Raw genomic sequence first — 13,510 nt, 5'->3', positions numbered from 1 at the left:
GCCTTCAAGCTTTCAGTGACTGAGCTGAATGGTGTATTTATGCTTCTTACATGTCGTAACTAATATAAGCCATCAACATGATTATTTCTTCAGAACAGGATTCTGTCTTTCTAGGGTCTCACGTTTTTCTTCCCCCTTATGTGCTTTAAACTTCCAGTTTGGGGGGCAAATGATTTTGTCTAGAATGATAAAGCAGAGATTCTTCTTTTTTTTCCAAAAGGAGGAGTTATGAGTTGTTTTTCTTTTTTTGCGGTACGCGGGCCTCTCACTGTTGTGGCCTCTCCCGTTGCGGAGCACAGGCTCCGGACGCGCAGGCTCAGCGGCCATGGCTCACGGGCCCAGCCGCTCCACGGCATGTGGGATCCTCCCGGACCGGGGCACGAACCCGTGTCCCCTGCGTCGGCAGGCGGACTCCCAACCGCTGCGCCACCAGGGAAGCCCGGAGTTATGAGTTTTTAATTAAAAACTTTCCATCACTGTTTTAAGGTCAAATTTTGAAAGAAATAAACTGTCCTTAGAGTGAGCTTACAAATCCTGTAGGGAGGATCATTATTTTTGCCTCCCCTTGTTCCTGCTTTGACTTCATGTCACAAACACTTCTTTGTTGGCTGTGTCAGGGGTGCTGGGGAAGAAACTGCTCCTTTTTCTCCTCTGCTCAGTGGCTCCCCCTCATGGGAGGAGAAATCGTTCACTTGGTTAGTGAGAAGGCAGAATCTGACACCCACTGACGCCCAACTCTACTGGGTAGGGGTTAACAGCATAAAGTTGCTGCTCTCATGTGTTCTGCACTTTCGCTCACCTGTCCTGGGAACTGACAGTGCCCACAGGCTGCACCTGCTCCCCTCTCGGTCCTCTCCTCTCCCTGGGGAAGCTCCCCCAAGCAGCCCTACTCCTCAAGGGAAACCTGCAGCTTTCTAGCTGCTCTGTGGGCAGCTGGCCCATCCATTTAGTTCAGAGGGGCAGGAGTAGAAGCCCAGGCCACATCTCCAGTCCAACTCCGCCATAATGAAACCAACATCCTGATCCCTGATACCTACGTCTATTTCTTAATTGATTCCCAGTCCAGAGAGCAGAGCAGTGGGGTGTGATTACCAGCCTCCCCCAGCCCCGACCCCAAATGCCAACAGATACTATATACAAAGTGTTATCAACCAAGTTGATTTTTAAAGCTTGTGACTCCCTAGTGCTTCTTCCTTCCTAAGGCAGAGTCTTCTCTCGGTGCTTTAAAAGACAGTGATTAAGGCTGAAGGCTAAAATGCAGCTGCACATTCTAGGTTTCAAAATGCAACTACATTGAGCCAATCGGATCCATTCACCTCAGTTCATCATTGATCTCCTCTAGGGACTTCAATTGATCATAGTCACAAGTAAAATGACAGGTAGTGGGAGAATCTGGTAATCCGTTACCCCTTTCCTAGACACACCCTCATGAGGAATTCCACGTTCCCAGGCTTCAAGATTCACTGTCATATCAGCAGCTCCCCAGCACTGGGCAGCAGGAAGCTTATCCTGCCTACTGATGAAGCAACGAAAGTTTCAGGCTTCCTAACTGGTAAGTACCTCCCTCTCTTCTCCCTCTGTAACTGAAAGGACTTGTGAGCTATTGCAGATCCTACCAAGAGAATGTGTAAATGCTTTCATAATTATTTTAAAGAATGTTTTACAATATTTTTTCTTATGCCTAGAGTATAACTTACTTTTTAGGAACAATAACGTATAAATAGATTTAGCTGGGACTACTCTTCTTGTTATACATGTTTTTATTAATACTTTTAAATCAAAAGAGGATACGGTTAAGACTAAGGAAAAAAACGTATTTTGACTTAAGCTCTGGACAAAATAAAATATTTCCTCAGGTTTATTTTCTGAAACATTTTCTGGAAATTCACTACAAACAGATGATGTATTTGAAATGCAAACAAAAATTACAGCATTAATTCCCAGCCATGGGTTTTGCCACATTTTTTTTGCTCTAGTCAGCTCCAGAAAGATCATAAAATGTTATCAAATACTCAGAGGCAAGTTAATTTTAATCACCTTGATTTAAGCAAGATAAACCAGAAAGCAGGGAGTAGGATTGTAAAATCAAGTAACAATAGTGTAGTAAGTCCAAAAAGATGGGAAATTGCTGGATTAGTTCTTACATATGAGAAAGAATAACATTAATTGCAACAACGAGACATTCCACCATCTCTTTCTATATCCCAAAGGAATATTTTTAAAAAGCAATATATTTTTGTCTTTATTAGTGGTACAATCAAACCAGTTTGTCCCAGTTTGTTTTCATCATGACTAATCATTCCTTTCCAAAGCCACCCTGAGGAGAAATTCATAGTAGATCGGAGCACAACAATCGAAGTCAATAGTGAAACTGTGAGAGGATATCCCCCTAAGCTGTTGGCTTCAGCTACCAACTCTCAAGTTTCACAGCCTCACATTTCCTAAGATAGAGAATACGTTTTGTTATTCATTGGGAAGACTCGAAGCATTGTCTTAAAACTCGTTACTTTCCAGCAAAATGAACAGTCGTGAGGCTTACTGGGTAATATATCCAGCACACTCCATGCCGAATGTTATCTTTATATTGTCCCTTGAAGATCAGTCTTCCATCTGTGTCGTACTCCTGGGCAGGTCCATTCAGCTCTCCGTCTACATATGTGCCCTGGAGAACTCCTCCATCCTCGTAAGTGTAAACTCCCTGGCCCTGCAGGGCATCATCCACATAATATCCCTCCAGGGTGCTGTGAGAGAAGGGAGAACAAAAGAGAAGAGTCAGACGGTGACTCAACTCTCTTAAAAGAAAGGATCACACCACGCCCAGCTCTGTTCCAATGCTGGCCTGTATTCAGTACATCCTCCTGAATTCTCCGAGATTGCTAGGAAAAATACTCCCAAGATATGGGTAGGATTAGATGCTGAAAGGGAGATTTAATTCCTAATCTCCTGGTTCCTATTAATCCAATTTCTCTACTGGAGGAAATACAGAAGAAAGAAGCCACAGGTGGAAAAGAACAAGCCTCATCTAAGTATGTTTCCAAGGCTAGATGCCAACCAATACCGGGCAATAGAAATTCTGGTGTTACCCTTTCCACACATAAACCACCCTTTCCACACATAAACCACTCATGCTTAATTTCCCTCAAGAGTTCCAGAATTCACTGGGAGTTCTCAAGGGTCTTTCAGATGGCTTGTATATAGTGGTCTCTAGTAATACAAATGTGGTTTAGAACGTGTAGATGTCTGCTTATCTGTCTTAAGCCATTAATGCATTATTTATCGGTGACAACCATAACTGGTATCCAATCAAAAGTATCCCCATCCATCTCTTTGGAAGATATATGGGGATTTACTTGTGTGTGCGTGCGATCATGGGAAATAGGGGCAAGTAAGGAAGATGGCCCGCTCAACCTTGCTACTATCATTAGCAGCCTGATAAAGTATGAGACCCGTCGTCCTAGAACAGAAGAAAGCTCACAAGGGTGCTCAGGGTGATTTTACAAGAACCTTTTTCTCTCCTCATAAAACACTTCTGGAATTTCAATACATGTTTTCAGTGTCAGCCTCGCAAAGGCCATTATGCAATGAAACTAACTTTATCCAAAAATTCCCTTCATGAACTGGAATCTGGGGAAAGACCAGCTCAAATTATTTTTTACAATTAAAAAGTAAGATGTTTAGCAACAAAGGCAGTTTGATTATTTTAACATGTGCAGATAATACTCATTCATTAATTCAACTAACAGACATTTACAGGGTGCCTTCAAGTAGTGAGCGTCGTGTGAGGATCTAGAAAGCATGATGAACAAGACAAACACAGAACCAGGAGACAGGTACTGGGGACAGGTGGGACCCAAAGGGGGCCATGGGGACCGAGGTGGCTGCACCTGAGTCTGCCTGGAAAAGTGCTGTCTTGCTCTAATGAATGACAGAATGATCTGTAATTATTAAATGAAAAGCACAGTCTAAATAACGATAGCCTCTGATTACATTGTAATTATACTATTTGTAGTCTCCCAAGGAGATAAATCGTTCTCTTTCAGTTTTGTTTGTACTATCAATGATAAACAGGCCTAGTAAATTCATGAAGAGAAAAAGGTGCACTTTAGCACAGCCCTTGCATCAATAATCAAAATTCTATGTCAGTGAGGTCGGAATTAAGGAGATTCGGCTGTCATTAGACTCCTGCCATGAAAAAAAAGAACCTTGGTGAAGGATTACTAATCAACTGACATAATGATGCAATAGACAGGGCAAAAAACTATTTAATCATCTATCTTCAGTTTGGGGATTGCCAGATAAAACAGAATATGCTCAGTTAAGTTTGAATTTCAGATAAACAACAAATAATTTTTTAGCATAAGTATGTCCCAAATATTGAACTGGATATAGTTTTACTAAAATATTTTTTGTTGCTTATCTGAACCATTTTAACTGGGTGCCCTGGATTTTTATTTGCTAAACCTGGTGACCCTATTGACTTTGAAGTCTCAGCAACATTCAAAATGTTACTGTGTATGTTTGGGCAGAATTATCCCCTGACAGACTAGTCTGCCAATGTTTCTTAGGTTTATGATGAAATCTACAAGGCATGGGTCTCACGAATCAGTTAACCAGTCATGTGGGTTTGCACATATTTCCCCCAGGTCATGTCCCGTAGTTTGTCCCGCCCTCCCTCAGAGCAGAACCTTCCCTTATTAGTATCATAATCCTAAGAACAAACTGCTCTTTCCCGTAGCTCAACGAACGTTAAGATTCCCAAATGCAAATTCTTAGGTATTGGAGAGCAAAACTTACTGCATTGTTTTCCAGCCCCTGCCTGAGGAAACAGCTTAGCTTCCTTAGTACATTTTTTTGGTAGCTTGGATGGAATCTGATAACAAAAAGGGGGCATGTTATCACATGAACTGCGGTCTCCAGGGCAATAAAAAATGATAAGGCTTTGAAATCCTTTTATTTCAAAGGAAATAAAAGCTTCTTAGTCTGGTGTTAAAGGCACCACCTTTCTTTCTAACTTTTTCCTCCAGAGGAGGCTGGCAAACCATGGCCGGCTGCCTGTTTTCGTAAATACAGTTTTACTGGAACACAGCCATGAACATTCCTTTCCGTATCCTCTGTGGCTGCTTTCATATGACAACAGCAGAGTTGAATAGTTGCAACAGAGGCCGAATGTGGCCCAAGAAGCCTAAAATATTTACTATCTCACCCCAGGCAGAAAAAGTTTGCCGACTCCCGCTCTAGAATCCTCTGCTCACATTAGTTTATTCACTGGCCCCAAGCACACATCTATGTATCTTAGCTCCTATACTATGTTTTCCCTGCCTCTTCCCTTAAAACATATGTAACCAAACTTTTTAAATCCCTGAGGACACATTCAGGAAAAAAAAGTTACGGGTCACATTTTCCTTTTTTTAAATTCAAAACAAAAATGACTTTGGGAAAAGAATGAATATTCTCCAACCTCTGGTCTTTTTCTATTTCAGAAAGAAATCAACTATGAGAAAATGGCACTATTTTGTAGCAACTCAATCATTAATATCTGGTTATATCTGAGAAGTAGCTATGGAGGAGTAACTTTCTAGTCTTCCTTGCTGAAACTGGATTGGGAGCTGTGTTGTGGAGGAAGGTGTTCTCATCACTGGCCTCCCCAGAGCCTACCCATCCTCCATATGGAGCCGTACTTCCCACAGAGTCTACCTTGACCTCTGCAACCACAGTCACTGAAGCCTAGTCATGGACTAGTACAGGATGTGCCACGTCTTTATCCATGATCAGCTTACGGGTCCTATTTCTCTAAATAGATTGTAAGCCCTTTACAGGAACAAATTAGGCATTATGTATTCCTCCCTAACATATAAACACAGCATACCTTCAAGTGATATTTCCTAAATGAAAGAGTGGAACTGGGATAATCTTGCTTTGAGAAGAGAAAATTGAGAGGGAACATAAGGATGTTAAGAGTATTTCTCAAGTGCAGGGAGGATTCTTTATATGAAGTGTATGTGCATACAGTCTGCAAGTTAGGAAAGTTTCTTAAACGCTCTGCTTTATTTCTCCATTTGTAAACTGCAGCTGCTAATAGGGTTATTAAAAAGTACATGGGTTAATACATATTAAGTGCTTAGAAGATGATCTGGGACATAATGATTGCTCGAATAAATAACAGCTATTGTTATTAAGCATGCACTTTCATGTACATGATGGTGAGCTTTCTACTGAGAAACTTGGCCTAAAACATCAGCAGCAGGGAAATAGTTATGAGACACTGGAATAGATCGGCAAAGAAACTGACAACACTGCTCTAAACCTACTTAAAAAAAAAAAACAAGTAAGGCCTTCTGTGGTGGCGCAGTGGTTAAGAATCCGCCTGCTAGTGCAGGGGACACGGGTTCGAGCCCTGGCCCGGGAAGATCCTACATGCCGCAGAGCAACTAAGCCCGTGCGCCACAACTACTGAGCCTGCGCTCTAGAGCCCGTGAGCCACAACTACTGAGCCCACGTGCCACAAACTACTGAAGCCCATGCGCGTAGAGCCCGTGCTCCGCAACAAGAGAAGCTACCCCAATGAGAAGCCCACGCACCGCAATGAAAAGTAGCCCCTGCTCACAGCAACTAGAGAAAGCCTGCGCGCGGCAACAAAGACCCAACGTAGCCAAAAATAAATAAATTATATATATTACTTAAAAAAAAACCACACAAGTAAGAAAGATCCCTCTCTGTCTGAGGGAAGGATGGAATAAATGCTTCTTTTTTTTTTTTTTTTTAAATAAATGCTTCTTTAAGTGAAAAAAGTAATATGTATTCATTGTAAAGTGAACAAATAAATCAAATACTACAAAGATGCAGAAACTCTCAGTACTCTTACCCAATTTGGTAATTTACCATTTAAGACTTTTTTCCATTTATATATTAAGCATTTTCCCACCTGTGTGGTGGTGGGTTTTTTTTAACAAAAAAGGGGATCATATCATACACAATGTTCTTGACTTGTATTTTCTTAAAATTTCTTTCAACATCTTGGCAGATTTTTTAGTATGTTAAGAAGCTGCAAAACTGGTTTGATTTTTCTGGTACCAGCATCTGAATCAAATAACTCGAAAACATGGAGAAAATTTAAAAATCAATTTTAATTAGATTTCTTTCTTTCCATATACACAGACCATTTTCATCTGTTTTATCAAAGCTCTTGTACTTAAATTTCCAGTATTAAATTAAATGAGAAAATCTAACTTACGAAGAAATGAAGATTTTTTATAATTGTTTACCTAGACTGATACAGCTGCAATCTATTCAACTATTTTCATTTTAAAATTCTCTTTAATATCTGAATACACAAAAGTGTTCTTAAGAGACTAAACAGCTTTGGCTTTTCCTTCATATTTTGGCCTCTAGAAGGTTTGGGGCTTTCCAGCTCCTGAGGCATAAACTCTGTTCCCTCCCCCACCGTGTGGCCTTTCTTTTGTCTGGTATAGAATCAAGACGGAAATTTTAAATGAATGATAATTTTACTTTAAATTCCTGTCTCTAACCAAATTAAATTGTGACTCTTAGTATTAAAACATTGTCTTAAGAACTAGTTATATGACAACATATATTATCTCTTTTTTTTTAATTGAGATAATACTGACATGTAACATTATACTACATATTATCTCTTAAAATCTTGAAAACTAAGTTAAGAAGAGCATCAATAACAAACCCAAATCATCTGCTGGGGCTATATGCAACGAGAAACTTCAGCTTCTTCCAAGATGTGACAAGCAAACTGAATGGAGCTCTGTAATGCTCCCATGTAATCCAGTGCACTATCTTCAAAGTTTCTTATCCTTTAATAGAAGATCTATGAGTCCGTAGGTTCTGATTGTTATAAAGTCTCAAGATAACAGTAAAATATTTGAAGAGCAATTAGTGAAATTTAGTTTTGTTCTCTAAAAATAAACCCTGAGAAAACCCTGCTGGCCATTGTTATCAACAGATAATAATTAACAGCAGTAATAAAATATAATAGTAATAATGATAACAATAATAGTCCATCCTTGATCTTGAGGACCTCATGCTAAGTGAAATGTCAGGCAAAGACAAATACCGTTATGTGGAATCTAAAAAAGCCTAACTCATAGAAAGAGAGTAGAGCAGTGGCTGCCAGGGGCTGGAGGATGGGGAAATGGGGAGATGCTGGTCAAAGGGTACAAACTTCCAGTTCAACTTGGCTTGAATCTCAGCTCCAGCTCTTACCAACGAGGTCACCTGGGGGCAAGTTAATTCATCTCTCTATGCCTTAAGTTTCTTCATAAGTACAACAAAAAAGGATTATAAAATCTACTTCACAGATTGTTGTGAAGGCTACATGTCCAGCGTTTGAGCAGATGGTAGGTATTCAAAGTTATCCACCTCATTCCCTCTCCCTTTCTTATACATCACAAAAATCTTTGCCTCGACCAGAACTGTTCCTCAGAATACAGATGAATACATTTGTTGAGCCTGGTTCCAACAAAAGCGATACAGAAGGGACTTTTGCCTTGTGTGGGAGGTTGGGATACATGAGTTCCAGCTCCAATTTCTCTAAAATGTGACCAAGCACTTTCTAAAAACCAGACAAAAGAACTCCTGCATGGACCTGACACCTGGAAAACATCAGCCTTCTCAGTGGCTCATCAGATGGGCAGCTTCTCTTAGGTTACCTGGTCAATGATCAACTACAAGGAGCCCGCTTAGCCGGATTCGTTAGTGGAGCAAATCAACATCAGAAGATGATTTGGGCAGAGGAGGATAAGTCATGGAGTAGCAAATAATATCTTGAAATCTAATTGGCATGTCCGGAGGAAGCATCAATAATGTAAAAAAAAAAAAAAACCTGAATGAATTCACTTATCTCTCTCTCATAATCAGGCTAAAAACCACATGATGCCCTAATATCTCACAGCCCAAAGCCAAACTGCATTGAAATATCTCTTTCTTGTTACCATTCTAAGATTTCGAGAAGTCCTGCCAAATTGTCTTTACATCCACCAATCTTGTTTGAGATGAGAACAATTCAGGAAAAAAAATACATTAACATGAACATCCAGAATCTGGGATTAGTATAAAAAGTAGAGATGTGTAGGGCTTCCCTGGTGGCGCAGTGGTTAAGAATCCACCTGTCAATGCATGGGACATGGGTTCGAGCCGTTGTCCAGGAAGATCCCACGTGCCGCGGAGCAACTAAGCCCGTGAGCCACAACTACTGAAGCCCGTGCTCCGCAGCAAGAGAAGCCACCGCCATGAGAAGCCCACGCACCGCAACCAAGAGCAGCCCCCGCTCGCCGCAACTAGAGAAAGCCCACGCGCAGCAACGAAGACCCAACACAGCCACAAACAGATAAATAAGTAAATTTATAAAAGACAAACAAAAAAAAATCTCAAAACTAGCGAACATTCTGAAGCTTCTGAAGCTGACACAGTAGTAAAAAGGTAAAAATGTACATTTTGGCTATTTAAACTGGTTTAGAAATAGATAGCTAGTTCCTTATTTTACCTCGAGTATTCTCTGCCAACAGTGGTGGCAGAGAATAAGATGCTTAAATTCTCTGCCAACAGTGGTTTACCTCTGTGACCTGAGGACGGGGGTAAAAAAAAAAGGGGGGAGCAGGTTCACTTTATACATTTCTGTATTTCTTGAAGTTCTTTTTTCTACCAAATATTTGCTACCTATGTAATTAAAAAAAAAATAAAATATTCTGCTTCTGTTTTTCCAGGCCATCTTTCCTGGTGATCTGAATATTTAAAATTCTTATTCAGGTTGATCATAGTCTACGTAAAGGGGAAAACTGATTCCAGAACTTTCTTGATATAAATTTTTATTTGTTTGAAACGTTCTCACAAACCACACACCCAGTCTATGGCATAGATTGTTGTGACAGTTTCATGAACGTATACTTAACTCCAAATTCATGAAGTTGTATATGTTAAATATGTACAGCCTTTTGTATATGAATCATGTCTCTAGTATAAAAAAAACGCAATCAGGTTTTATATAAGATAACAATGCATCAGGCCAAATCTTCTGTCACTACACTAGAATTTTCCAAACACAGCCTCCTGTAACTGCAAATAAAGCCTCTGATGGGAACATAAGCGAGTACTACAGGTTTGAACAACTTTTAAAAACTCTACCATAAACCTTTTGTTTCCTCAACTGTTATTTCAAAACCTTGATGTCACCCTTTTGGGAGGAATTTTTCCAGACTAAAGCCTCCTGACTGGCAGTAAAAGCACTGAGTGCCCACTTTTTTGTTTTTTTTTTTTGCGGTACACGGGCCTCTCACTGTTGTGGCCTCTCCCATGGCGGAGCACAGGCTCCGGACGCGCAGGCTCAGCGGCCATGGCTCACGGGCCCAGCCGCTCCGCGGCATGTGGGATCTTCCCAGACCGGGGCACGAACCCGTGTCCCCTGCATCGGCAGGCGGACTCCCAACCACTGCACCACCAGGGAAGCCCCCACTTTGTTTTACCCGATACATCAGACCCTAAAAATGGGGTGCAGTGATAGGGAGAAAAGTTAATAGAGCAGTGTAAACTAAGCTGCTGCTTCATTAGAGGTGACCGACTTCTCCACGACCACTTCCTGCATCCCCCTTAGAAAGATCTAATAGATTCCACAGCCTTTATTTCAGTCATAAGACTCACTAACTTTTCCGCCAACCCTTTTAGCAGATGTCTCATAACATGATCATCACTGGGCTTACGAATGAAGGTGACGAGGACGTTTTGAGAAACTGTCACCACACTGCTTCATCCCATGTCATAAAAGCAGTGATACTGCCCTTCTCCCCTCAAGGTATTAACAAGGGTAAACTTTTCAGGTCCTTGCTAATACCACCACTCTTTGAGTCTACCATTGGACCCAAGTCTCTCCAGGTGTTTGAGTGGTAGGTATAAAAACCAGTGAATTCGTGCCTCTAAAAGAAAAAAGAAAGGCAATGAATTTCTTTCTATTCCATAGATAGTTACTGGCCTAGTGCTTCGGCCTCAGCCCCTGCTCCAGCTTTCCCTGGTCATGACTCCCATGCAGATCACTGCATTTCTACAGCACACTGGGGGAACTGGATGAAGCTGGTCAGAGCCAGACGTGACTGGCTTGACACAGGGAGGAAGGGAGGCGCTTGGGAAGTCTCAGGCCCCACTCAGCCCCGCAGGGCTCATTCCTGACACACTGGTTGGGAAGCTCAGCCTAGCCCTTCAGCTCGCTGAGTCTCAGGTCCGTGAAGCGAGCCAGTAACCAATTCTAAACTCAACGAAGCCTGCTGGACTGTTTTCCCAGAGTCAGTCAGTTACTGGGTATGACCTTCAAACTATGAGATTTAAAACAGCAGCGTGTGCACGTGCGTGTGCGTGTGTGTATGTGTGTGTGTGTGAATGCTACCCTCTTTTTCGTCTCCCATCCTCATTCAGCAAGAATTTTTTTTTTTTAATACCAAATTAACAGAAAGTGCTATGAAGCATAGAAGATGGAACAGATACAGACTGTGCCCTCAAGGAAACCTCTCTCCTGTAGGGGAAAGAAGACATGCATATAAATATATATTTGCTGAATGAATAAAAGAATAATTGCATGAGGTAAACAGTGACACTTTCCAGAAAAGAGTTATAAATAAACTTCTATGGAAGTGAGGCAGGAAAAGTTTCCTTCTGGACAGGTTGAAGGAATCGTGAGAGAAGAAAGCACTGATACCACATCGAGTAAGAGGCTGCTACGGGACTCAGTTATCCACCAGGGCAGAAGAAAGGAAGCAGAATATTCGACCATTTAACATGAATAGTTTGGAAACCAATTTCTGCTAAAAAGAGGTGGGGTGTGGGGTTGAGGACAGTGGGAAAGAGAAGGTTGGAATTAAAATAAAAATTTACAAAAGTTCTCTGATGGGTTTTTACTGCTTTCCTCACCCCTCCTTATATCAGATAATTGAGAGCCTGAGGACCTGTTAATATTTTTTAAAAGCGACTCATTCCACCTACAGAAAAGGGATTGTGGGTGACAAGCCAGTCCCTGCGATCACCCTTCAACTATCAGCTTAGACGTTTTCTTTCCTGAAGGAATTCCAAGGAATAAGGAAGCTTCAGCTTATCACCAATGTCAAGAGTTTACAGTAAGCGGTGCTGTGGCCTCCAGAATCCTATAACCTGCTTTAGCTAAATCTATTTCTGAATTACCCAGTCAAGTGGTATGAACAGAGCTAGTCCTTCCATGGCTCTGAATTCCTCTAAATGCTGGAGAAATTCACACGACCACTTTTCATTTCTGAAGCGGACACGGCTTAAAAGTCACTGTTGGCCCATGCAACCCCATCTCTTCTTGAAAGAGAAAAGTTCTAGTTATTTCCACCTATCTCAAGAGGGTGAGAAGCTTCTGCCTCACAGCGTTCTCATACGGGGGGGTGAAAGCAAGGTAAAAGAACCCTGCTGTGAAAAGTATTTTCACTAGTGGTAGAACACAGGAAATACTAGTTACGACATCAGCATTAAGGTATCGCACACAATGTCCAGTCATCCCAAAGACAAGCATTTAGAACACTGTGAGTCTGCAGCTGTACCCCTCCTTATATCTACCCATCTTACTGCTTGGACCGTGATGACGTGGCTTTGAAGAACTTTGCTAAACAGTCTCTTGACTAATCTCAGGAGGAAAGAGAATATGCCGAGAAAATTATGAAGCTGCAGAACCAATGAGGTGGCTGAATCTTCTTTCAAAAGGAGATCAAGAAACTGGACCATGATGTCTGAGAGCGTGCTGAACACAGAGTGAGTGTGCATTACGCTTGGAAAAGAGTGTCAATCAGCCACTACTGGAACTACACACAGCGGTCCCTGACAAAAACGATCCCCACCTGTGAGACTTTATGGAGACTCATTATCTGAACGAGGAGGTGAAATCCATCAAAGACCTGCGTGACCACCTAACCAACCTGTGCAAGATGGGGGTCCCTGAATCTGGCATGGCAGAGGCTCTCTCTGACAAGCACATCCTTAGAGGCAATGATGGCAGAGCTGAGTCTTAGGCCATAGCCACGGGGGTGTAACTAAGCAGGACGCTATGGGACCTTCCCGGGACAGACCCCTCGCCCATATCCTCCGCTGGAGCTCCTCTCTGAAGTGCCCAGATAACAGGAGCTGATGCACATTTCTGGAGTTGTTTTGCAGATGCTAAAACCACCACCAAATGGAAGAAATGAACTACCTGAGGTCATACAGGGTCATGACTATGTAGCCCACAGACCTACTGGTAATGTTAACCCCTGTGACACCGCCCTGTTCCCTCACCACCAACCAAGCAGAGATATGTGTGCAAGTTGATCACATGCTCTGGGACTCCCCTCCCTCACCTGGTGTTTAAAATGCTTTCCCGAAACCCACCTGGGAGTTCGGGTGTTTTGAGCACTAATTACCCTGGGTTCATTGCTTGGCGCCTGCACTAAACGTTGCACTCGCCTTCACCACAGCCAGATGTCAGACTGGCTTTACTGCACACGGCTGAGCA

The 13,510-nt window shown here is 42.0% G+C and overlaps 1 protein-coding gene across 2 annotated transcripts in view; it reads right to left on the bottom strand.

Annotated features, from left to right (window-relative positions):
• Window positions 1-13,510, bottom strand: part of SETD7 (SET domain containing 7, histone lysine methyltransferase) — a 52,187-nt gene that overhangs the window by 29,532 nt on the left and 9,145 nt on the right. For both annotated transcript variants that reach the window (XM_082838319.1, XM_082838318.1), the window contains exon 3: window positions 2,540-2,741. In XM_082838319.1, coding sequence (XP_082694445.1) covers window positions 2,540-2,741 — 202 coding nt within the window. The remainder of the gene's footprint in view (window positions 1-2,539; window positions 2,742-13,510) is intronic.

This window comes from Leucopleurus acutus (genome assembly GCF_964270905.1).
Source record: "Leucopleurus acutus genome assembly, chromosome: 4".
NCBI lineage: Eukaryota > Metazoa > Chordata > Mammalia > Artiodactyla > Delphinidae > Leucopleurus > Leucopleurus acutus.
The sequence above is the reverse complement of the archived record's forward strand: the minus strand, read 5'-3'. Positions and strand labels throughout refer to the sequence as shown.